At 40.3% G+C, this 26,313-nt stretch overlaps 1 protein-coding gene across 6 annotated transcripts in view; it reads right to left on the bottom strand.

Annotated features, from left to right (window-relative positions):
• Window positions 1-282: 282 nt before the first annotated feature.
• Window positions 283-26,313, bottom strand: part of RELCH (RAB11 binding and LisH domain, coiled-coil and HEAT repeat containing) — a 190,901-nt gene continuing 164,870 nt past the window's right edge. For 3 of the 6 annotated variants that reach the window (XM_069730628.1, XM_069730629.1, XM_069730632.1), the window contains 5 exons: window positions 23,489-23,627; window positions 18,545-18,661; window positions 13,657-13,745; window positions 10,892-10,962; window positions 283-1,132 (listed from right to left, as the gene is read on the bottom strand). In XM_069730628.1, the coding sequence (XP_069586729.1) occupies window positions 1,012-1,132; window positions 10,892-10,962; window positions 13,657-13,745; window positions 18,545-18,661; window positions 23,489-23,627 (537 nt within the window). In that variant the 3' untranslated portion in view covers window positions 283-1,011. Of the gene's footprint in view, window positions 1,133-1,957; window positions 2,075-10,891; window positions 10,963-13,656; window positions 13,746-18,544; window positions 18,662-23,488; window positions 23,628-26,313 lie in introns of those variants that run through there. The other 3 variants (XM_069730630.1, XM_069730633.1, XR_011314046.1) reach the window with 2 other exon arrangements.

Below are 26,313 nucleotides of genomic sequence, written 5' to 3'. Positions count from 1 at the left end.
CTCCTCTTTCAGGTAACATCGAGGGCTTATCTACAGCATTACAGAATGCTGTAGATAAGCCCCTGATGCCGGTGGGCTTACCTCACCCGCGATTTTCGGGGTGACAGGTTCCCTTTAAAAGTAGAAAACTACACACACACAGAAGGAAGCCGTTCACAGTTTTTAGAATCAATAGGAAAAAAAAATAAAAATGAATCATAGCTCGTGTCTGGCAGGGCAACGCCATGATGAAGGTTAAGACTACGCGAAACATTGATGTGAAGGAAAACCATAACAAAACCATCAGTGATAAACCGTTTTTAATATTGAATGAAGAGTCTTCTAAAGGTGACATTCAGTGAATATTTACAGGATTGTGTTCCCTTTATAATGTTAGACTCCTCAAGCTTCTAATCTACCATGACAGTGGTATCACTCCACTCCGAAACAATGAAAGACAAAGGCCAAAGGAAAACCACATGGGAGGAAATTGTAGAAAAAAGCCTCTGCCAGGAGCATGACTTTATGCTTATCCTTCGAAATCCAAAAAGGCACAGGGGAACGCTGGCTCTTCTCTGAATCATTTACACATACAAGAAACTGATCCATATACCCAGAATTTAAATACATAGTCATTTTTCACTTTATTACTTCATGACAATTAATTTAATTTACATTATTTAAGTACCATTGCAATGTGTGCAGTATATAACAGAATCGCCAATATTCCTTTCAGAAAAAAATACTTTTTCACTATATATATATATTTTTCTTCTTATGTATAAAAAAAAATAGACAAAACACAGAACGGAGACATGGGATAGGCTAAAGATCCTGCTTAAACTTCATTTACAGTAGTTACTCCCAGATCAACAGACATGCTGATATACTAATGAAGTGCAAATATCTTTGGAGTTTTCAGTAAAATATATTACAATAATGTAAGACAGGAGAAAAATAAAAAGGCATGTACTTCAAGTACGAGGAGCAAGTGGTCCATCTTTAGTGTTTGATTGGCTAGAAGGAAGCCATTTATTTTTTCCGCTGAAAAACATTTGCCAACATCGCGCCGGACGTTGTAAGCTGGCCCATTTTGTTCAGAAACTTGGTCTTTGCATCTTCGCTCACGAGGCTTGCGGCAATCGACATGGACCTAAAAGAGAGAATTACATAATTCATAATGGAGTGCTACAGCCATAACTAAAAAGGATAGCTTACTTTCACAACATATAGATAAGACCTCACAAATTCTAGAAATGAAGCATTAGTCTCCAGTTCCAAATTCCAGTGATTTGCGTTTAAATTTTTCAAAATATATGTCTAAGGCTGCTGTAAACTACATTTGAGCGCTTTAAATGGAATCTGACAGAGGTCTTTTTCTATGTAATCTAGATGCTACATGATTTAGGGGCAGAGAGCCCGATTCCAGCGATGTACCACTTGCTGGACTGATCGGTGTACTTTGGATAGGATCCCTTTTCTCTGCTGTAGAGGAAGCAGTGGTCAGAATACGGAGCTTAGTATAATAAACCCGCCCACATGAATGATTGGCTGCTGACAATCACTGATGGGGGCTGAGATAAACAGATTAGCTGGACTGGACTGGACGTGAGACCTAGTCCTGCAGTGATCATCTCCTACTAATAAAACACTGATTATATTGAAATTACAGCACACAGCCTAATAAGTGATACATCGCTTGAATCAGAGTCTCTGCTTCATACATCAGGCAGCTCTTAGATTAAATGGCCAAAACGTGCAGACAGAGTTCCTTTAAAATGAAGCTTGATGTTTGCACTCACAGACCACTGTCCCAATAACATGTGCCAGTTCTGGAAGACTACTTTTATTTAGTCTCATTTCACTGGAAATATTCTCCGGCCTTGAACACCAGATATTGATCAGAGAATATTCTGATTTGGAAAAAGATAACCTCTGGCATATATAAACGTATACATAAAGCTGAGGAAAGACTCACTTCTAACCCTTCTTTTCAGCACCTGACTTGGACAGAGACCAAACGTTCCAGGTTGGAGCACGAGCACACGACGGCATGGAAAACAGATTGGCCGGAAAAAGACAAGCTGAGAGCATTCTGGAATGAGAGCAAGAAAAGCTGAGAGTAGAGAGAAAGATGCAAAGTGAAATTCAGTAAGGGTAACAAAGAAATGGTGAATACGTTGGAGAAGACCGGGAATGACAGCACGTAAAAAGAATTGAAGAATGTTCTCAGCCAGCTTTTAACTCTCCAGTAATGTCCATCAGCAATCTGGAACGTTTGGGTTTAGTCATATTATTGCACAAAATTGGAGCTTGAAAAATAAACACCAGAATGTCAATTTCATGAAATATAAGGTGTAGGAGATAGAGATTTGTCTAACCTGAGAAAATCTGTATAGCACAGATTATACTATATCCCCAGTTTTCATCTAAATCTAATCTTCAACTTCATTCAAACAAATGTGAAGCCACCAAACAGCGCCTGCATTTAGGGTAGAGCTTACAGCGATGGGTTGTAATTGCTCCTTTCAGAATTATAAATGGGAATGGAGGTTAAAGTAACGCCTCTCTCCCAATAAAATGTTATATTCAGACTCATTTCTGCACTCAAAACAATAATAAGACAAAAAGTAATTAAAACTCTTTGGCCCTCCAGGGTTTCTAGGTGTATCCAAGCTTCAAGTTATATGGAGCCATACTATGCCTACAAATGCCTTCAATGGTAAAACAATTCTATTGTGGAGGAAACTAAGCCATCTAAAAAAAATTCAGAATTTCAGAAATGCGGTTGTGTGAACAAGCCATAAAGCACATGAAATGTCTACAGCTTCACACGTCAGAACCAACTGATTCTACGGCATATAACGGACTAAAGGACTGTGCAAAGATGATCAATAAGTCACCTCTAGATCCACATAAAGGCATTATTTTCTTCCAAAAGGAGCTTATGCTAGCTTGGATCGCCTTCTTATAAACTAAAGATGAACACTATGTTCAAAGGTAGAGTCCAAGAGAAGAAACCATACATTGCAATGTAAATAAATGTACATCCCATCATAAAATAATACCGTTTCAGTTGTCCCAACCGGACACTCAGTTTTGGAGGAACTATATATGAACTGCCAGCTCAGTGGAATGGGGGCCACATCCTATTTGTACTGAATACAAAAATACTAAAGAGAAACAGAAAACTGAGCAAGAGTATGACCTGAAAACATGCACGATGTAAGAGCAAGTTCACACTGGCCATGGAAACAAACAAAACCAAAGAAAAAAAACAATATGTGCATATACCGTAATGAAAATAAATAAGTAAAAAAGCAAGGGCATTCAATAATTAACATAGTGTACTTAGTAAACACTGTTTTTGATGAAAAAAAGCTGTTCCACCACGGCAAGGTGGTTCCTCTAAAGCTGGGTGTCCGGTTGGGACCCCGTGACCCTGCCACTATTCACACTAGGTAGATTTTAAAATTAGAGTGTAGTTACTGTTCCAATTGGGTACACCTTGCCGTGGTGGAACAGCTTTATGCTTTTTTTGATCAAAAACAGTGTTTACTAAGTACGCTATGTTAAATAAGTAAAAAAACAAATGCATTAAATAATAATTTTCATTACGGCATATGTACACATTGTTTTTTTCTTTGGTTTTGTTTGTTTCCATGGCCAGTGTGAACATGCTCTTACATCATGCATGTTTTCAAGTCATGTTTTCAAGTTTCAATAAATCGACCAAAGCAAATTTTGAAAGGGGACATGCAAGCTTATGATCAGCAGATATGATTTCTGCTATGTTGTTGTCGCCATTAATGGGAACTTGTCAGCAAAACAAAAAAAGGTATCTACCTGCAGCCAAAGTAGCAATCTGTAGGTAAATACGGTTTTAAATATATGTGGAAGTCTAAATGCTGGTGCAGCTGCAGGGCGAAAATGAAATGATACGAGGCGGCACTGGAACAGTGAGCGCTCTAGTCATCAGAGTCGCACCTGGTGCGGTGTACACACAGTGGGCGCTCACTGATCACAGTCTCAGGTGAGATCCCCATGACTAGAGCGGAGCATTTGTAGGAAGGATATTACTGCATGTTCTCCCTGCAGCCGCACTTCCATATGTTTAGAAAGGCATTTACCTGCTGGATAATACTGTTTTATTGTTGTTTTTTACTATCAGGTTCTCAAAAATATTTCAATTAAAATTGTTTTGTGAATGCACATGCAAGAAGAAAAAAAGATTTTATGCTTCACCCAGAAAACAGTACAATATGCTAATCCACTACAATCGGAGATACTTTTACAAGCCTCAAACCTCAACACAATTTTCAAATGAAATCTGGAAGGAATAAGTGAGAAGAGGAAGCCAAGAGGAGGGAAGCAACGTGGAACATGAGGGAACTTCCCTTTTCATGACAACGCTCACATTTTTATGTTCTCTACAGTAACGCACAAATCACATAAAAGTCAATTTACATAGTAACATAGTTAGTAAGGCCGAAAAAAGACATTTGTCCATCCAGTTCAGCCTATATTCCATCATAATAAATCCCCAGATCTACGTCCTTCTACAGAACCTAATAATTGTATGATACAATATTGTTCTGCTCCAGGAAGACATCCAGGCCTCTCTTGAACCCCTCGACTGAGTTCGCCATCACCACCTCCTCAGGCAAGCAATTCCAGATTCTCACTGCCCTAACAGTAAAGAATCCTCTTCTATGTTGGTGGAAAAACCTTCTCTCCTCCAGATGCAAAGAATGCCCCCTTGTGCCCGTCACCTTCCTTGGTATAAACAGATCCTCAGCGAGATATTTGTATTGTCCCCTTATATACTTATACATGGTTATTAGATCGCCCCTCAGTCGTCTTTTTTCTAGACTAAATAATCCTAATTTCGCTAATCTATCTGGGTATTGTAGTTCTCCCATCCCCTTTATTAATTTTGTTGCCCTCCTTTGTACTCTCTCTAGTTCCATTATATCCTTCATGAGCACCAGTGCCCAAAACTGGACACAGTACTCCATGTGCGGTCTAACTAGGGATTTGTACAGAGGCAGTATAATGCTCTCATCATGTGTATCCAGACCTCTTTTAATGCACCCCATGATCCTGTTTACCTTGGCAGCTGCTGCCTGGCACTGGCTGCTCCAGGTAAGTTTATCATTAACTAGGATCCCCAAGCCCTTCTCCCTGTCAGATTTACCCAGTGGTTTCCCATTCAGTGTCTAATGGTGATACTGATTCCTTCTTCCCATGTGTATAACCTTACATTTATCATTGTTAAACCTCATCTGCCACCTTTCAGCCCAAGTTTCCAACTTATCCAGATCCATCTGTAGCAGAATACTATCTTCTCTTGTATTAACTGCTTTACATAGTTTGGTATCATCTGCAAATATCGATATTTTACTGTGTAAACCTTCTACCAGATCATTAATGAATATGTTGAAGAGAACAGGTCCCAATACTGACCCCTGCGGTACCCCACTGGTCACAGCGACCCAGTTAGAGACTATACCATTTATAACCACCCTCTGCTTTCTATCACTAAGCCAGTTACTAACCCATTTACACACATTTTCCCCCAGACCAAGCATTCTCATTTTGTGTACCAACCTCTTGTGCGGCACGGTATCAAACGCTTTGGAAAAATCGAGATATACCACGTCCAATGACTCACCGTGGTCCAGCCTATAGCTTACCTCTTCATAAAAACTGATTAGATTGGTTTGACAGGAGCGATTTCTCATAAACCCATGCTGATACGGAGTTAAACAGTTATTCTCATTGAGATAATCCAGAATAACATCCCTCAGAAACCCTTCAAATATTTTACCAACAATAGAGGTTAGACTTACTGGCCTATAATTTCCAGGTTCACTTTTAGAGCCCTTTTTGAATATTGGCACCACATTTGCTATGCGCCAGTCCTGTGGAACAGATCCTGTCGCTATAGAGTCCCTAAAAATAAGAAATAATGGTTTATCTATTACATTACTTAGTTCCCTTAGTACTCGTGGGTGTATGTCATCCGGACCCGGAGATTTATCTATTTTAATCTTATTTAGCCGATTTCGCACCTCTTCTTGGGTTAGATTGGTGACCCTTAATATAGGGTTTTCATTGTTTCTTGGGATTTCACCTAGCATTTCATTTTCCACCGTGAATACCGTGGAGAAGGTGTTTAATATGTTAGCTTTTTCCTCGTCATCTACAACCATTCTTTCCTCACTATTTTTTAAGGGGCCTACATTTTCAGTTTTTATTCTTTTACTATTGATATAGTTGAAGAACAGTTTGGGATTAGTTTTACTCTCCTTAGCAATGTGCTTCTCTGTTTCTTTTTTGGCAGCTTTAATTAGTTTTTTAGATAAAGTATTTTTCTCCCTATAGTTTTTTAGAGCTTCAATGGTGCCATCCTGCTTTAGTAGTGCAAATGCTTTCTTTTTACTGTTAATTGACTGTCTTACTTCTTTGTTTAGCCACATTGGGTTTTTCCTATTTCTAGTCCTTTTATTCCCACAAGGTATAAACCGCTTACACTGCCTATTTAGGATGTTCTTAAACATTTCCCATTTATTATCTGTATTCTTATTTCTGAGGATATTGTCCCAGTCTACCAGATTAAGGGCATCTCTAAGCTGGTCAAACTTTGCCTTCCTAAAGTTCAGTGTTTTTGTGACTCCCTGACAAGTCCCCCTAGTGAAAGACAGGTGAAACTGTACAATATTGTGGTCGCTATTTCCTAGATGCCCAACCACCTGCAGATTTGTTATTCTGTCAGGTCTATTAGATAGTATTAGGTCTAAAAGTGCTGCTCCTCTGGTTGGATTCTGCACCAATTGTGAAAGATAATTTTTCTTGGTTATTAGCAGAAACCTGTTGCCTTTATGGGTTTCACAGGTTTCACTTTCCCAGTTAATATCCGGGTAGTTAAAGTCCCCCATAACCAGGACCTCATTATGGGTTGCAGCTTCATCTATCTGCTTTAGAAGTAGACTTTCCATGGTTTCTGTTATATTTGGGGGTTTGTAACAGACCCCAATGAGAATTTTGTTACCATTTTTCCCTCCATGAATTTCGACCCATATGGACTCGACATCCTCATTTCCTTCGCTAATATCCTCCCTTAAAGTGGACTTTAGACAAGACTTTACATAGAGACAAACCCCTCCTCCTCTCCGATTTTTACGATCCTTTCTAAACAGACTGTAACCCTGTAAGTTAACTGCCCAGTTATAGCTTTCATCTAACCATGTCTCGGTTATTCCCACTATGTCAAAGTTACCTGTAGATATTTCTGCTTCTAGTTCTTCCATCTTGTTTGTCAGGCTTCTGGCGTTTGCGAGCATGCAGTTTAAAGGATTTTGTTTTGTTCCAATCTCCTCGCTGTGGATTGTTTTAGAAATGTTCTTACCTCCCATCTGAGTATGTTTTCCTGGGTCTTCTTTGTTCAAGTCTAATGTTTTTCTTCCCGTCCCCTCTTCTTCTAGTTTAACGCCCTCCTGATGAGTGTAGCGAGTCTTCTGGCGAATGTGTGTTTCCCAGGTTTGTTGAGGTGTAGTCCATCTCTGGCGAGGAGTCCATCGTACCAGTAATTCACACCGTGGTCCAGGAATCCGAATCCTTGTTGTCTGCACCATCGTCTTAGCCAGTTGTTTGCATCAAGGATCCTGTTCCATCTCCTGGTGCCATGCCCGTCTACTGGAAGGATAGAAGAAAAAACTACCTGTGCATCCAGTTCCTTTACTTTCTTCCCCAACTCTTCAAAGTCTTTGCAGATTGTCGGTAGGTCTTTCCTTGCCGTGTCATTGGTGCCAACATGTATCAGAAGAAATGGGTGGACGTCCTTGGAGCTGAAGAGCTTTGGTATCCTATCGGTCACATCCTTGATCATCGCACCTGGAAGGCAGCATACTTCTCTTGCAGTTATGTCCGGTCTGCAGATGGCTGCTTCTGTGCCTCTCAGTAGTGAGTCTCCCACCACCACCACTCTTCGTTGCTTCTTGGCTGTACTTTTTGCTGTCACTTGTTGCTGTGTGCCCTTTTCTTTTTTGCTTGCTGGTATTGCTTCATCCTTAGGTGTGCCATCTTCATCCTCTACAAAGATTTGATATCGGTTCTTCAGTTGTGTGGTTGGTGATTTCTCCATGGTCTTCTTGCTTCTTTTGGTCACATGCTTCCACTCATCTGCTTTTGGAGGTTCTCTGACACTTTTTTCACCTTCTGTGACCAGTAGAGATGCTTCTGTTCTGTCTAGAAAGTCTTCATTCTCTTTGATGAGTTTCAAAGTTGCTATTCTTTCTTCCAGACCCCGCACCTTTTCTTCTAAAAGGGCCACTAGTCTACACTTCTGACAGGTGAAATTTGATTCTTCTTCTGGTCGGTCTGTGAACATGTAGCACATGCTGCAGCTCACCATGTAGGTTGTCACATCTGCCATGTTGCTCCTAGATCCTGCTGACTTGCTGTGTGTTTTCCTTCTTGTGTAATCTACTCAGCCAAGCTCTCTTGCAATAATATCCTACAGGCAAAAATTCGGCGCGCGGTTTGGCGATGCTTTCCAAGCAGCTGGTCCCGGCTGTACCCAACGATCTTCTAGCTTAGGGAGACTTCGCTTTTCCCAGAAGGCACCTGGAATATGCAAATTAGCCTCCTCAAGCTTGAATCCCTGGTTTATCCCTGGTTTATTTAAATGTAATAATGCATTGACACCGAATGTAAATTAAATCCTGGAGACAAGTAAACTGACCAATCTTGGCACTTCGTAAAAGAGTAAACATGACTCTAAACTAGTCTCAAAATTTGCTACCATAATAAATAATAAGAATATATATATCCTAATTTAGACATTTCATCATCTGTAATTGTATCACTGCATATGAAATGAGTAGTAGCATCTCCTGTGTTGGAAGCACTATTCCAAAAGAGGCCATACATCCTCAATAACTGCCGGCCAAATGTTCGTTCTGCCAACCACTATTCCTTTTAGACAAACCCAGGCCCATTTCCCTACACGTGCCCACATGTGTTCTCGATAGATAATGCCTCATAGAGGAGTATCCTGACTAGATGGAATCTCCAAACAATGGCACAGTGATTCTTATTGTTTCCACTGAAATAGACTAGTGCTCCATGTACCAAAGAAAATAAGAATTCCCTGTGTAACTGTGTAAGGGAAATGACACAAACACATTTTTAGGAGGAATTGTCAAACTTTCCTCCGAAGTGAAACAAAAGCTTCATTACTAGGTAATCATTAAATCACTAACACAGTATATACGCCAAGACATTGACTACAGAGCTAAGGCACCCGGCTCGATTCCGCTATGTAGGTGTACAATATGCTAATAATGTGGAGTAAACAGCCCATGAAGGATTCAGAATAGTATTTATTGGAAACGTAGGAAACAGCGATAGAGGAGACAGGAAAACTGTTGTCACAAATGGGAAGCAACCTGACCAACAACATACACAACACCTACATTATAGACAACTTCCTATCTCCTGGCCAGTACTTTGCGCCATTGTTTCCATTTAATGATCTGTAATAAGCCACAGCTAACCCGGCACATTCCTTACAGCCATGTTGAGTGTACCTGTGTACAGAAAACTACTATGCAGGGTTAGTCATGTAATCAGATGATTGCTGCATGGCTGACTGTTGTATCTTATTATTGGACGATCACTGTGCCCAGAGGATATCTTATAAATGTCTGACAGGCGAGTCCCAGAGATGGCGTCCGCCATCTATCTTAATGTGCTGGCATTATAGAGAAACTATACTTTAAGGATCCTAGGTGAGTCTGGCTATGGCAAGCAGCTGGCTCTTCTTAGCGCCACTCTGGTGGATTAGCACGTCGCTCCCTTGTGTGAACATTGGGAAAGACCTGTCATTCACCAAGAGCAGTGCTGGGAAAAGCTGGACTAGTCTCCATCTTCTCTGCCACAGTACTTAAGAGACAAATATACCTGGCTACAAATCAGGCTCTGATGCAGTTTGGGCAGAAAGAATTAGATAACCGGTTTCCTGTAAGAATAGGGCTCCGAGCTGCACTACTGTGAATGAAGAGGTGACGGCACATCCATGGCTCCCTCCATTCACTTCCACTTACATTCTGAAACTAGCCAAGCACACTGATGGACCCGGAAGTCATACTGAAATCTCACAGCTCTGCCAAGTATTCTGGAGCACAGACTGTGCAGTGACTTTCCCGTTGTGTGCTATGGTCTCTGTGAGGTATTGCACATGTGTTGCCCCCGTAATGCTAGGCCACATGGTGGGATTTCACCACGTCAAGTGAACCCTGGATCTGTCAGTCATCAAAGTGGTGGGCTTGAGAAGAGTATATCCACAGGGGCTACAGTACTTGCCTGGATCAGGAATGCCCATTGGGCCACTTGCAAGCTAATTTACATGAAAATATAACTCTTGTAGTCTACATGCTATTCAATGTTAAAAAATAGTCAATAAGTGTATGCTAAAAAGAAATCACTAAAGTTGCTTCTTCATAGGCTAAAATAGGAAAAGGAAACCGGTCATGTTGAAAATGGCACCTTATATGCAAGCTAGATGTTACAGAGCAAGAGGCTAGCCAGTCTGATGTACATTTTTGCAGGAAAAGCTCCAATAAACCTTGCAAATGCTTGTGTATGTTGGAGTCCAGTGGGTGGGGCTATTCAGCGAGTCTTCCCAGTATAACCTTGCTTACAGAGAGCTGTCAATCACTACTAGGACCGCCCTCTGTACTCGTATGCATACCTACACCAGAGATCACAATAAATAAATTACAAGCTATAATGAACCACAGAATGTAAAATAATTTGTGATGTTTTATGCCTTCATTTCATGGAATGACATGTACATTCACACAGGCAATGATTAAGGCAATTCAAAATGAACAACATGGACACCTACCCTTGAGGTTCCTGGACCGTCTTATTTTCCACCTTTTGCTCACATTCTTTTATCATGGAGCTTAAAATTACCTGACAAAAAGAAAATAAATCACAAAGATCAGAGAATTCTGTAAACATTTGATGACCTCTGTATAAGTAGTCGTACACTTCCAATACTGTAAGACAATTGCCAGGAAAACCTTGTGTCGCCTTAAGTTGACATACATATCCATTGAAATAGAGTAGTCAATTTTCAGAAAATTACCCAAAGTGTGTAGACAGGCCTACACATATATACAGATATATGCACAGCTATAATTATAAGGAATCATCTTCGAGATGAAAAAAAAAATGTAATTGAGAGCAATATGGATATGTTGGGATCAACAGTAACTGTCCGATTGGGATTTTTCTCCCTGCTAAATTAGCGTGGAATAGCCCACCATACTAATCTACTTAATGCTGCCCTATAATTATACTACATGTAATTTACACTCTCATAAATAGCTTATGAAAGGGGTTGTCCAGGACTTTTATACTGATGGCCTGTCCTTAGGATAGGTCATCAATAACTGATGCGACAACCAATAGCTCAGCCGATCAGCTGTTCCCGATGCAGTCAGCGGAGAGATGTGCTCTATTGCAGAGTGGAATAAAACCGCTCCGTCAACTGCATGTATGTGGAGGAAACCGCTGATCGGCAGGGTGCCACATATCACACCCCATCAATCAGATATTGATGATTTATCCTAAGGATAAGCCATCAGTGGAAAGTCCTGTACAACCCAATTAATAAAGCAGATAAAGGAGTATCTGCAATAAACTAAAATATGTGGCTTTATCAAACTATCTTACAATGTCTTAAAACTTTGAAAAGTAACAGATAACTGAAGTGTTCTGAAGGGCAAGAAAAAAAGGCAGATTTTTTTTATGTTCAGCAGTAGGACATATTGCAAATGTACATTTTCTTAAGGAAGCAACACTGTGAAATGTGCCTTGAGGTTTGGGACTAGGAAGTGCGAGTTCACTTCCAGGATTTGTTCTCCCTTGGATCTGTGACCTAATAGGTGTGTATGTATTAAAGCAATTGTTCAGGATTAGAGAAACACAAACCACACCTGACAAAAGTCATTCTGCTGGCTGGTAAAGGGTTAAAAGGTCATCATTTACTTGAATCATGATGAGCTGCAAGACCTATACCTATGGAAACGGTTCTTGGTAAAAAGTAGCCATGTTTTTCTAATCTTAACACTTAATATTATTTTCATACAAACTGAGAAACTGCACTAGAAGAACACAATATTCCAATTTTAATGTTTGATGATGATATTAGCATAGATTAAAATTGGTGGTGCTAGAAAATTAAATGACATCTATATACTAAACTTTAATGTTACAGGCTACAGTATTTCAAATTAATTCCCCCTTGGCTTTTTACCAATTTTGTTACATTACAACCGGTGTTTTAAATATTTCTGTAATCTGATTTGTGTGTGATGCATCAGCACTAAATAGTCAAAGTTGGTGAAATAAAGGGAGACAAATATAGGCATATATTACATTTATGGGATCAAATAACTAAAAATTGGCTTGTGCATATGTATTCACCCTTTCTGCTATGAAACCCCTAAAAATTTCTGGTGCAAGCAATAATTTGTCACGCTCATAGTGAAAGGAAGTGTCACATGGTCTGTCAGGATTTACACACTTATCAGTGACAGCAGATGTTGCACGATGGGAGCAGTAGTCTCATCAGCCCTTGCCTGCTGACCTGCGATAAGCTTTTTACCGCAGTTCACCACTGCGGGTGACCGTCACAGCTGCGTGGTCACGCTGACATCTGACAGCATGATCCCGCAGTGCTCTGACCAACAGTCTGCGGTAGCATTACCGCGGGTCACAGTCACAGCTGCGTGGTCACGCTGACCTCATGATCCCACAGTGCTCTGACCGACAGTCTGCGGTAGCATTACCGCGGGTCACAGTTACAGCTGCGTGGTCACGCTGACCTCATGATCCCACAGTACTCTGACCGACAGTCTGCGGTAGCATTACCGCGGGTCACAGTCACAGCTGCATGGTCACGCTGACATCTGACAGCATGATCCCGCAGTGCTCTGACCAATAGTCAGCGGTAGCGTTACCACAGGTCACAGTTAGAGCTGCGTGGTCACGCTGACATCTGACAGCATGACCCCAGAGCTCTCTGACCAACGGTCTTACTGGCGGTTGCATTACCGCCAATAAGAACAGCTGTGCCGGTGTTTCCTATGCTGTCACACAGATGACAGTGTGGAATACACCATAGTAAGCTGGTAAAACGCAAAACAAAAACTCAGCAAATCCGCAAACATTTTTATACCTGAGTTTTTGCCATGAATTTGACTGACTTAATTGAAGTCAATGGGTGAAAAACACTGCAGAAACGCACAAAGAATTAACATGCTGCGGAAAAAAAACACTGCAAATATGTACAGAAATTTACACAGAAATGATCATGTGCACAACACTTCAGGATTGTCATTGAATTAGCTTGCATAAGGATTCCATGCGAAAACGCATAAAAAAAAGCACTGTGTGCGCACAGCCTAAAAGGAAGATGTAACCATATCCAAAAAATGTCTTGCCGTATTGCACGTTTTACTGATGACTTCTAGACTGTGAAGTGTGCTACATGTTTTTTTTTTTAACAGCTCGGCTCACCCTTTAAGTCTTCAAAAGAATCAGTTAATAATTCTTGAATCTAAATTATATTGCAGCTTTAGACAAGTCAAAGTGACTTACCTCATGTTCTGGGGATAGATGTTCCATGTCAACACGCAGACACCTGAGACCAGGTAGAAAGTGGTTTACCATCAACTCTTCAGATATGACTGACATTAAAGTTAAGTGCAAACTCATTGTTGTGTAATTTAGGAAACATACAAGCATTATAAACCTGTAATTAAAGAAGGCCACATATGAGACTTGCTGGTGTGTTTGACAGCCTTTTCTGCAGACTCCATCATAAATGTGAACGCTCAGCCAAGAATGTGCTTCTGTCTCATACCGCTCGGTCGGGGAACATGTAGTTATCAGAAGTACTGCCAGCAGTCAGTGATTTTTATAATCAAAATGGTGGATTATTTTCTTCTAAAACAGAAAGGTAGAATTTGCATAGGGAAGAATAGAACACCATATGGGCTAAGTTAAGGGACAGTGGTATGGTCTCAAGCCTCTGTTGGAGTTTCTTCTACAGGTGTTAAGAAGAGAACAATTAGCAGAACTTACAGATTTAGAAAGGACTAACTGCGTATCCTTCCTCCAATATACGATGTTGGTGGGGAGGGAAGGATAAAGCATATTGAATTTTAACTCCTTATCCTTTTGTTTACAGGGAAGATGAGCGTCCACAGATAGGTCTAGTAGTGATTCAAGGCCCATCTACATGGACCATATTATAAATTGGCAAACGAGCATTCATAAAATTGTTTGATCTGGAATCTGTCTGTGTAAACATGCCACCAACCAGATGTTGAATGAGCAAAACACTTGTTCGCTGGTTGTTTATGCCACAAAAAAAAACATAATTGTTGACAGTTCGTGGTCCTATGTAACAGGGACTGTGTTACCGACATCATGCACGCTATATGGGAACATAATGAGCAGATTAGAGTTCGTTCTGTCGGAATACAATTCTGCTAAATAAGCATCCACTGATGTGCTGTCATACAAAGGCTAATGACTTAGCTGAGGAGATTTGGATCACAAGTCCACTTCCTGTTACCGGAGCAAAAAAAATGTATTCCTTTAAAACTAACGTGAAACCACTAATATTATTTACTTGTGTGTCCATGTGGCCTCCAGTATGTAGCCAGAACCGTGCACAATGAAAGAGCCGGCGTAAAGAGCATGTCCACAACATTACCATAGGTTTAGAGTCGCACAACATCTCAGCACATTTAAAAAAAAAAACAAAAACAAAATCCAAAAGGTTTGAAGTTCCAAACAGAAAGTTTATAAAAAGTGAAGAGGTGAGGACCCAAAGAAATTAATGTTGAGGGGAAGTTACTGGATATTCGCTCTAAGACTTTGTCACTAAAAGGTCTGAATATCGACAGAAGTTAGCTCAATGATGGATTTATTTTACATTACTTGTACATCTTCCTTCTCTTCCAACAAAACAGGAACAAAAAATGGTCCATAGGATTTTGTTTCACGTGAGAAATTTCACATGGCTATATTCATATTTTTATTGTCACTATTCATGAATACAGTTTTATACCATCTTCGGGAATTTGTGCTCAGACAGAATAAAGATACATATCAATTAGTGAATTTTTTATACAAGAAACCTGTTTATATACGTGTTTGGGTTGGACATGGGTGAGTAGTATAAATATGAGGTTGAGTTCAAAACTAGCCGTGCCCCGGAAGAAGCTGCAGTGGCGAAACTCGAGTCCGGCTTTATATAATGTTTTATATGCTGTGTTTTATGAATCGTTTGTAAATGCCTTGCAGAAGAAAAACAATAAGAAGGCTAAGTTGAATAGTTGTACTACCAAGAGAAATACAATAGAAGAAAATAAAACCAGTTTGAGGAATCCAGTACCACCTTGGAAGTGAACGCATTTGATCACTAAATCTCAATCTCTTCAGCTAAATCCTTAGTCTGCACAAGACGCTACATTATCTCTTCAGTTTGTCTTTGAAAGTGTGACATGCTCCATTTGAGTTTTTTGGTGCAACTTGTGAGAGTGGTGGTTATTCTATTTTTTTTTTTTACAGATCTGTCTGTTCAGGTTTTTAGGGCTTTGCGCTGCATTTATACTAAATGAAAATAATTGTGAACGAGCGCTTTTAAAAACTCTTTTTTCATAATTATCTTGTCATGGAAACAGGTTGCCAATCACCCACACTTGTTAATTGGGAGACATGATATTGTTTTTGTTGGCGCATCAACCTGTGTAAACCGGACTCATACGGCAGAGAACTATGGCAGCATACGCACACTGAGCAACCTATTACTGATTTCTCAGTCAAACTAGTGTTTGACAAGTGTGACCAACTTTTTACTATTGATGCTGCCTATGCAGCATCAATAGTAAAAAGATAGAACGTTAAAAATAATTAAAAAAAAATAAAAAATCATGATATTCTTACCTTCCGGAGTCCCCGGCAGTCTTCCTGCTCCTCGCCATGCTCCGGTCCCAATAATTCCTCACAGCAATGACCCCAGATGAAGTAGCATCACGCGAGACCGCTACGTCATCACAGGTCATTTTCGCAATGCATTATTGGGACCGGAGCATCGCGAGGAGTGGGAAGGCTGCCGGGGACACCGGAAGGTGAGAATATCATGATTTTTTATTTTAATTCTTTTTTTTTTTTTACAATAATATGGTTCCCAGGGCCTGGAGGAGAGTCCTTTCCTCCACCCTGGGTACCAACTGCACATGATCCGCTTACTTCCCGCATGGTGGGCATAGCCCCATGCGGAAAGTAAGCAGATCAATGCATTCCTATGTGTGTGGAATCCCCGCGATTCCACACAAAGAATGAACATGCTGCGTTTTGTTTCCGGAATGCGATTCTGCCGCGGAAAAAAACGCAGCATGTGCACAAAAAGTGCGGAATGCATTCTAATAAATAGGATGCTTAATGTAACACGAAAAATCCTGAACGTGTGCACACAGCCTAAAAGATCTACCAACCAACCACTCACAGGAATAAAATACTCTGTTAATGCAGGATCAGAAAAGAGGAAGGCGATGGGAAGGAAGCAGTAATTGACTGACGCATCAGTGGAACTTCTCTTTTATGGACACAAGTCTGCCATTTATAATACAGATATCATCAAACGCCTTGCACAACTCACCGGACTAAATATAAATGAAGTGTCCAGGAAGTTTAGTGGCGGCAACACTTCTCAAATACAGAACATTAGTTTCCTGTAGCACGAGACAGAATGTTAACACTAACTCAGTTTGAAGCATTAGCCAAGTCCTAGCTGGCACAAAAGAGTCGTGTTGTCTAGAGGGGTCTCCTCGTGGTGATTAGAAATTAAGGCATCACATAAGAAAAGCATGTAAACTAATGGAAACATGAAGACGAAATTAAATCACTTCTAAATTATTAGCAACTCTTAAAATCACATGTAGCAACACAAATGTTTCACGAGCTTTGTCCCTTGGATATCATGTCACTTCAGTCATTCAGCCTCCGGTCTGTGCAGTCAGGTCACCGCAGAACCTAACACCACGGCTTCCTGTCCCAGCACCGATAGCCAGAGCGGACAGTACTGTATTCATTGGGTAAGAGCCGAGGAGTATGCATTAATTTCATAGAATTTAACCATCGCTGATGTTTGGAAGACTTCTGTATAGGTCACATTACGTCTTTAAGTCAATTTCCGTCTCTGATGGCCCAAACTTTTTATAACACAGGTAACTGGTTCTAAGATCCATTTCTTACCATAATAATTATGGCAATCCTAATTGATGTAAAGAAGGAAAGGTTTATCCTGATTTCATGTCAGATATTGAGAAAAACATGCATTTGTGTCATCTTATATAGTGTATTTAAACTTCTGGCTTCAACCGTGTACACACACTATAAGTTAGCATAGGCTTGTCACTGTGTGGGATGTAATGATACAGCTCTGATGTCCTGGTGTAGCATGAGTCAGTGTGGCGGGATGGGCAGTGGAGCTGAGTTTAGCTGTGTCACATTTCAAACTTTTCTATTAAGTCTTTTCCTCTCATCTCACCCTGCACTGTCCCAACACTGATAAGTCACAAGAATCCTTTTGGAAAACAGTTTGGTTTGACTAAATATCCCAAATCAAATGGCAGAACTTATGGGGTAGTTACCTAAAAATGGCACTCAATAGCCAGCTTTCTTCCTCTTGGAGAACCAAATTGCATACTCTTTTTCCCTGGTCTATAAGTCTTCCAATTTCTCCTGGCGGTCTCACAAGGAGAAAGAGTGCCATCCTAAACTATATACTCCAAAACATGTTCCGTATGCACTTTAGACATCAACTACATATTTTAGCAGGCAAAGGGGACCTAGAAGTCAACATATCATAACCACCATATTTTCTACTATGCACATCAGCTACAATCTGAAGATAATGCTAGTTTCACATTAAAAGCGTTGTACATTACTCAGACAATCCCTTTTAAATTCTCATATTTCCCCCTTGAAAAACAAAGACACCCATACTCCCCTCCGGTGCCAGCACCGTAGTTATGTCATGCAATCCCAGCAGCCACTCAGTGCTGGCTTCACACTTCCCCCTCCTTTGGACAAATCACATAGATCCAGAGGAAGCGAGAGCTGCGGCTTTCTCACTTCCTCAGGTTATAAGAGATATGTCCTAAGGTGGGAAGAGTGAAGTGGCCGCTGATCATCTGCAGGGGATACATGACAAAGTTACATGACCCACGAGGGAGTCAATGCTGACACCGCTGGAACGGCACTGGAAGTGAGTAGAAGGGTTTTTATTTTATAAGAAGCAAACGGGATGATCGAGAAAGGGATGTCGGAGTAGTGGACACCCCCTTTAAAAACAACGCAAAAAATACCCCTTTGTGCAGCAGAAAAGTATTATGGTTCAGACTAGAATTTTCACAACTAAACTATTTCCCTCTCATTCAAAGCCTAAGTTAGGAGGCTACATAAAGGATACAGCAGCAGGAAAGAGCACTGTAAGCTTCAAACAGATACGTGGCGATGTCCAGTCTTTTAGAATCCACAGACTGCTGGTTATTGACCAATGCTAGTCTGTGCAGGTGCGGAAGAACAACTAGAAGACAAAAGGCAGTGTTATAAATGGTTACTTAACCATACGGTATGCATGGACAGTAACATTTAGAGGGAGCATGTCACCAAGAATAAGCCAATTGTATGATATTCTATGAAAGTTGGAGCATCGGTCCCACTTACATTCGCAAAAATGCTGGTCGCGCAAGGATCACGATAAAATGAGCCCCAACCCTGTAACTCCTTACAAACAAAACAGTTAGGGCGAGTTCAGACAATTCTGTTAATTTACTGGACAATTACTTACATGGCGACCCATGTAGGCCGTTCGTGCTGTACGCTATATGGACACCTTCATGACCTTTTAATGACACTATTCTAAACCCATAAGCTACGATATGGACTTGGTCCTCCCTCTGCAGCTCTAACAGCTTTCACTTTTATGGGAAGGCTTTCTATAAGATTTATACTTAGGATAGGCCATCAATATCTGATCGGTGGGGGTGTGTGGCTTGGTACTGCACATCTACCCCTAGTCGAATCAATGCAGGACTGATGTGCAGTACCCACCCGCTGCCACTATGTGGTTGTCAGAGCTGAGGACATCTGTCCGTCACTGGCACCAGGCAGAGCTGGTAGGTGGAGGTACCGAACAGATATTGATGGCCTATCCTAAGAGTATGTAGAATCAATCAATCAATGTAGAATTCCCAGACAACCCCTTTAACTCCAGATGAAAGTGATGCCAATATTGCAGTCGTATGGCAGAGATTTCTGCAGTACAACTCTGTTTATATTGAGGATCATAATACTGACTGCTTCAAAATGAAATAACAGCCCCCAACATGTCTCACGGCAGCATCCTCAGTGATATTGGGGTACGGATCAATGTATTTATGACATTAAAACACGCCATATCTCTCAAATCTGGACCATCAATGGTCTATGTGTATATACACACTTCGGTTTGTGTAGATTTATTGCTACATAGTGAACACACATCTCATTATGATTTAACAGTTTGTGTGGGTTTAGTACAACCATCATGAAATAAAACACTGAACATTACTTCCAAATTTTTTTTTGTATATTTATGAATTTTTGCTTCAAAAAAATAAATCACATCAGTCCGGCGGTACAGTGTTTAGAGGATGGCTCCCTTGGGATGCTTGGGGTCACTTGTCTTACCAGGTTTTCTCCACTATGGTTTAATAATAATTTACCAGAATTTTTGGCAATGGGATGTATATCAGGATGGCAGGCTAAAGGGATTAGATATGTTTATCAGATTTTAGAGCCACGGGAGTTGAAGTTGAAGATATTTTCTGTTTCAAGTCAAGGATTTAACCCTTGCTAAGGCACCTAAATGCGTGAAGGCTCAGTGAGATAGGGCTATATATACACAGTCATAGTCAAAAGTGTTGACACCCTTGAAATTGTTACAGAAAATTAAGTATTTCTCCCAGAAAATTATTCCACTTAAACGTTTTGTTATACCCATGTTTATGACCTTTGTGTGTATTGGAGGAACACTAAAAAAAATACTGAGAAAAAAAGGCAAGTTGGACCCAATTCCACCAAAACAACAAAAATGGGCAGGACAAAATTGTTGGCACCTTTCCAAAATTGTGGGTAAACAACTTTGCTGCAAGCATGTGAATGCTCGTTCAAACTCATCTGCGGCAAGTAACAGGTGTGGGCAATATGAAAATCACACCTGAAACCAGATAAAAAGGGGAGACGTTGACTCAATCTTGCATTGTGTGTCTCTGTGAGACACAATAAACATGGAGAATAGAAAGAGGAGAAGAGAACTGTCTGAGGACCGGAGAACAAAAATTGTTAAAAACTATCAACAAATCTCCAGAGATTTTGATGTTCCTTTGTCCACGGTGCACAACATAATCAAGACGTTTATAACCCATGGCACTATAGCTAATCTCCCTGGGCATAAACAGCAGAGTAAAATTGATGAAAGGTTGCAACTCCGGATAGTCTAGATGGTGGATAAGCAGCCCCAATCAATTTCCAAAGAAGTTCAAGCTGTCTACAGGCTCCGGGTGCATCAGTGTCAGCAAGAACTATCTGTCAACATCTGAGTGAAATGAAAAGCTATCGCAGGAGACCCAAGAGAATCCCACTGCTTACACAGACAAAAAAACTAGATTACAGCATGCCGAAACGCAAGTATGTAAGCCAAAATGCTTTTGGGAAAGCGTCTTGTGGACACGAGACCTATATAGAGCTTTTTCATAAAGCACAACATTCTACTGTTTACTAAAAATGGAATGAGGTCTACAAAGAAAAGAACACCGTACCTACAGTCAAATATGGTGGAGGTTCAGAGATGTTTTAGGGTTGTTTTTCTGCCGTTGGCACTGGGTGAATTTACTGTGTGCAAGGCATCATAAGATCTGAAGATTACCAAAGGATTTTAGGCTGCAATATAGTGCCCAGTGTCAGAAAGCTGGGTTTGCGTCCTAGGTAATAGGTCTTCCAGCAGGACAATGACCTCAAACATACTTCAAGAAACACCCAGAAATGGATGGAAACAAAGCCCTGGAGAGTTTTAAAGTGACCAGCAATGAGTCTGGATATAAAGCCCATTAAACCCCTGTGGAGAGATCCCAAAATTGCTGTTGGGAGAAGGCACCCTTCAAATATGAGAAATCTGGAGAAGTTTGCAAAGTAGAGTGGTCCAAAATTCCAGTTGAGACAAGTAAGAAGCTTGTTGATGATTATAGGAAGCAATTGGCAGTTGTTTATTCCAAAGGGTGTGCAACCAAATATTACGTTTCAACGTAAGGCCCATTTTTAGGGTTCAGCATGAAATTATGCCCAATTTGCCTTTTAGTCCTTTTTTGTGTTGTTCAATACACAAAATAAACATATATATAACAAAACAAGTGTAATTGCAATAATTTTAAAGGAGACACACTTCCTTTTCTGGATCAATTTAAAGGGAACCTGTCACCCCCAAAATTGAGGGTGAGCTAAGCCCACCAACATCAGGAGCTTATCTACAGCATTCTGTAATGCTGCAGATAAACCCCCGATGTATCCTAAAAGATGAGAAAAAGAGGTAAGATTATACTCACCTGGGCGGGCGGTCCGATCCGGTGGGCGTCGTGGACCGGGGCTCCCATCTTCATGGGATGACGTCCTCTTCTGGTCTTCATGCTGCGGCTCCGGCGCAGGCATACTTTGTCTGCCCTGTTGAGGGCAGAACAAAGTACTGCACTGCGCACTGCAGTACTTTGCTCTGCCCTCAACAGGGCAGACAAAGTACGCCTGTGCCGGAGCCGCATCATGAAGACCAGAAGAGGACGTCATCTGCTGAAGATGGGAGGCGCCGGACCGGACCGCGACACCCATCGGTCCGGGACCGCCCCTGGGTGAGTATAATCTAACCTCTTTTTCTTATCTTTTAGGATACATCGGGGGCTTATCTACAGCATTACAGAATGTTGTAGATAAGCCCCTGATGCTGGAAGGCTTAGCTCACCCTCGATTTTGGGGGTGACAGGTTCCCTTTAATGAGTGCCAACACTTTCGGCCATGACTGTATATAAAGAATATAAATTTTTTTTGTTCATATTTGAGGAATTGGGACAAAACAAGCTGAGGAAAAATGGGTTAAAATTAAACATATTTTAAAAACAATTTTAAACTGATAAAAACAAAAACAACATATATGCCAAAAAGTGAAGGATGTCATGTTGCCTTAAGTTGTAAAGTATCTTTAAATAGGAAATTGCATTAGTGAAATCTGCAGAAACAAGAAAACCATCCAGAGACCAGCGCATGATCAGAAAACCACCTGATGGTTAAACAAGGTTTATTATTTTAAATCCAGAACGATTTTTTATTTAACTATGGGCCTAAAAACTAACAGGCAGGTAGTTACTAACTACCTGCCTGTTCTACTTGATGCGGCTCTGAGCAGTCTCCAACCACTCTCCTGTCAGCGATCCAGCTGCTTCATGTCAGCAGAACAGCTCTTCCTTTTCCACTCTGTTGACAGACAGCATGACAGCCGACATCATGCTGACCAACAGCCGGCATAATATAGTTAGGTAGCAGGGAGCCATCAGTCAGCATGACGACAGCAGTCACGAAACGGACGAGAAGCCCCAAGTTTTCATATCACAATCCATATTAACTGAAATTTAAAAAAAAAAAAAAACTTGCAATTTTCACACTTGCCACTAGGCCGAATGTTAGACTTATACCTCCTGTTTATAGCCAGATGGACATCAGCAGCAATAGACTTTGAATATAGGATCCAGTTTTGGGGATAGAGGATATTGGAAAGCTACAGTCGGTTCACGGTAACTAGATTATTACATGGGATGGAAGGTCTCTCTAATAATGAGGAGATAGAAAACTAATGTTTGTTTACATTTGAAAAAAGATAACTCAAAGGTGATATCATTTACATGCATAAACACATGCAAAGCTCTGGCACACGACGTATTCCTTTTAAGTACCTTACAAAGGATCAGGGGACATTGATTTTATGTGAAGAAAGGGGATTCCGGCAGCTAAACAGGAAAGGGTTCTTTACAGTTAGAGCAGTGGGAATGTGGAATGCCTAACCACGAGTTAATGCAGCGCCTGTATTACGGAGTGTGCAAACAGAGGGCTTTAACCAGGAGTAGTTCCCAGTTTTGTATTTGACATTGCTTCCTTGTACTGAATGTCCCCATGTGTGGTAGTCATGTAAACGTATGGTTACTGCTAGCTCTTCTCCACAAGTAAACCACAAGCACAGAAATTCCCAGTTAGATGCTGGCGCACGGCCTGTGTACTCAAGATAATTGCCCATCTGCGATTGTGCCAAGTATGACTGATCATCAAGGTCACTCACATTCATCTCTGAATCTAGGCTCTGCATTGGGTCCAACTCTTCCAAATGTCCTGATTATTTCTATCTGCAACGAGTGCTGATCTTGATACTGAAGATCTTCAAGGAATGATGCCAGCTGCATTTTAACTCTTTCTAATAACTGCAATATAAGAATCATTAAACAACTACATCCAAGAAGCAAGACATGTGCATTTCATACTATGAAAAGCCAACTGGCTAATGAAAATTGTATGTATGTATGTATGTATGTATGTATGTATGTATGTATGTATGTATGTATGTATGTATATGTATGTATATGTATATATATATATATACATATCTATATAGATATATATATATATCTATATAGATATATATATAGATATATATATATATATATATATATCTATATATATATATATCTATATAGATATATATATATATATATATATATATATCTATATAGATATATATATATATATATATATCTATATAGATATATATATATATATCTATATATATATATCTATATAGATATATATATATATATACACATATATATATACATACACACACACACACACACACACACATACATACATACATACATACATACATACATACATACATACATACACAGTGCAGACCAGCAGACCAAAAGCTTGGACACCTTCTCATTTAAAGATTTTTCCTTATTTTCATGACTATGAAAATTGTACATTCACACTGAAGGCATCAAAACTATGAATTAACACATGTGGAATTATATACTTAACAAAAAAGTGTGAAACAACTGAAATTAGGTCTTATATTCTAGGTTCTTCAAAGTAGCCACCTTTTGCTTTGATGACTGCTTTGCACAATCTTGGCATTCTCTTGATGAGCTTCAAGAGGTAGTCACTGGGAATGGTCTTCCAACAATCTTGGAGGAGTTCCCTGAGATGCTTAGCACTTGTTGGCCCTTTTGCCTTCACTCTGCGGTCCAGCTCACCCCAAACCATCTCGACTGGGTTCAGGTCTGGTGACTGTGGAGGCCAGGTCATCTGGCGTAGCACCCCATCACTCTCCTTCTTGGTCAAATAGCCCTTACACAGCCTGGAGGTGTGTTTGGGGTCATTGTCCTGTTGAAAAATAAATGATGGTCCAACTAAACGCAAACCGGATGGAATAGCATGCCGCTGCAAGATGCTGTGGTAGCCATGCTGGTTCAGTATGCCTTCAATTTTGAATAAATCCCCAACAGTGTCACCAGCAAAGCACCCCCACACCATCACACCTCCTCCTCCATGCTTCACGGTGGGAACCAGGCATGTAGAGTCCATCCGTTCACCTTTTCCGCATCGCACAAAGACACAGTGGTTGGATCCAAAGATCTCAAATTTGGACTCATCAGACCAAAGCACAGATTTCCACTGGTCTAATGTCCTTGTGTTCTTTAGCCCAAACAAGTCTCTTCTGCTTGTTGCCTGTCCTTAGCAGTGGTTTCCTAGCAGCTATTTTACCATGAAGGCCTGCTGCACAAAGTCTCCTCTTAACAGTTGTTGTAAAGATGTGTCTGCGGCTAGAACTCTGTGTGGCATTGACCTGGTCTCTAATCAGAGCTGCTGTTATCCTGCGATTTCTGGTACTGGTGACTCGGATAAACTTATCCTCAGAAGCAGAGGTGACTCTTGGTCTTCATTTCCTGGGGTGGTCCGCATGTGAGACAGTTTCTTTATAGCACTTGATGGTTTTTGCCACTGCACTTGGGGACACTTTCAAAGTTTTCCCAATTTTTTGGACTGACTGACCTTCATTTGTTAAAGTAATGATGGCCACTCGTTTTTCTTTACTTAGCTGCTTTTTTCTTGCCATAATACAAATTCTAACAGTCTATTCAGTAGAACTATCAGCTGTGTATCCACCAGACTTCTGCACAACACAACTGATGGCCCCAACACCATTTATAAGGCAAGAAATCCCACTTATTAAACCTGACAGGACACACCTGTGAAGTGAAAACCATTCCCGGTGACTACCTCTTGAAGCTCATCAAGAGAATGCCAAGAGTGTACAAAGTAGTCATCAAAGCAAAAGGAGGCTACTTTGAAGAACCTAGAATATAAGACATATTTTCAGTTGTTTCACACTTTTTTGTCAAGTATATAATTCTACATGTGTTAATTCATAGTTTTGATGCCTTCAATGTGAATGTACAATTTTCATAGTCATGAAAATACAGAAAAATCTTTAAATGAGGTGTGTCCAAACTTTTGGTCTGTACTGTACATACACACACATACCCATGAATATATGAGAGAGAGAGAGAGAGAGAGATGTTGGTAGGTATGTAGATATACATACATACATACATACCGGTACATATGTATATACACATATATACACACACACACATACATATTATACATATTGTACATACCGTATACACACACATACAGACCAGCAGCTGAGCTGCCATTCCAAATGTGGAAACTTACCAATGTCCAGTATTCTGAAACCTTATTTAATGTATTATTCCCATTATTTGTACACCCCTCACCCTATATTGTGTAGTGCTGTAGACATTGTGTAATCATTAAAAATATGTGCCATTCACAAATAAAAGAAACATGCAAGAAAATCTATAACAAATTTCTATAGTAATAGATCACAATTATGGGAAAGTAGTGAAACTGGACTTTCCCCCTTCTTCAGACTTTCTAATAATGTACAACCAGAATGATAGTTATCTTTACAATTAGGATAATCATAGACGCACAAAGTTTATAAGCCTTGAGACAGTCCATAAAATCTAAACAGATGATGTCCTAGTAGTAAGATAAAGAACGCCAGGTTTGCTGGAG

The sequence above is a fragment of the Ranitomeya imitator genome, chromosome 6 (assembly GCF_032444005.1).
Source record: "Ranitomeya imitator isolate aRanImi1 chromosome 6, aRanImi1.pri, whole genome shotgun sequence".
NCBI classification, from domain to species: Eukaryota; Metazoa; Chordata; class Amphibia; order Anura; family Dendrobatidae; genus Ranitomeya; species Ranitomeya imitator.
Note: the sequence above shows the minus strand (reverse complement) of the source record. Positions and strands in the feature narration are given on the sequence as shown.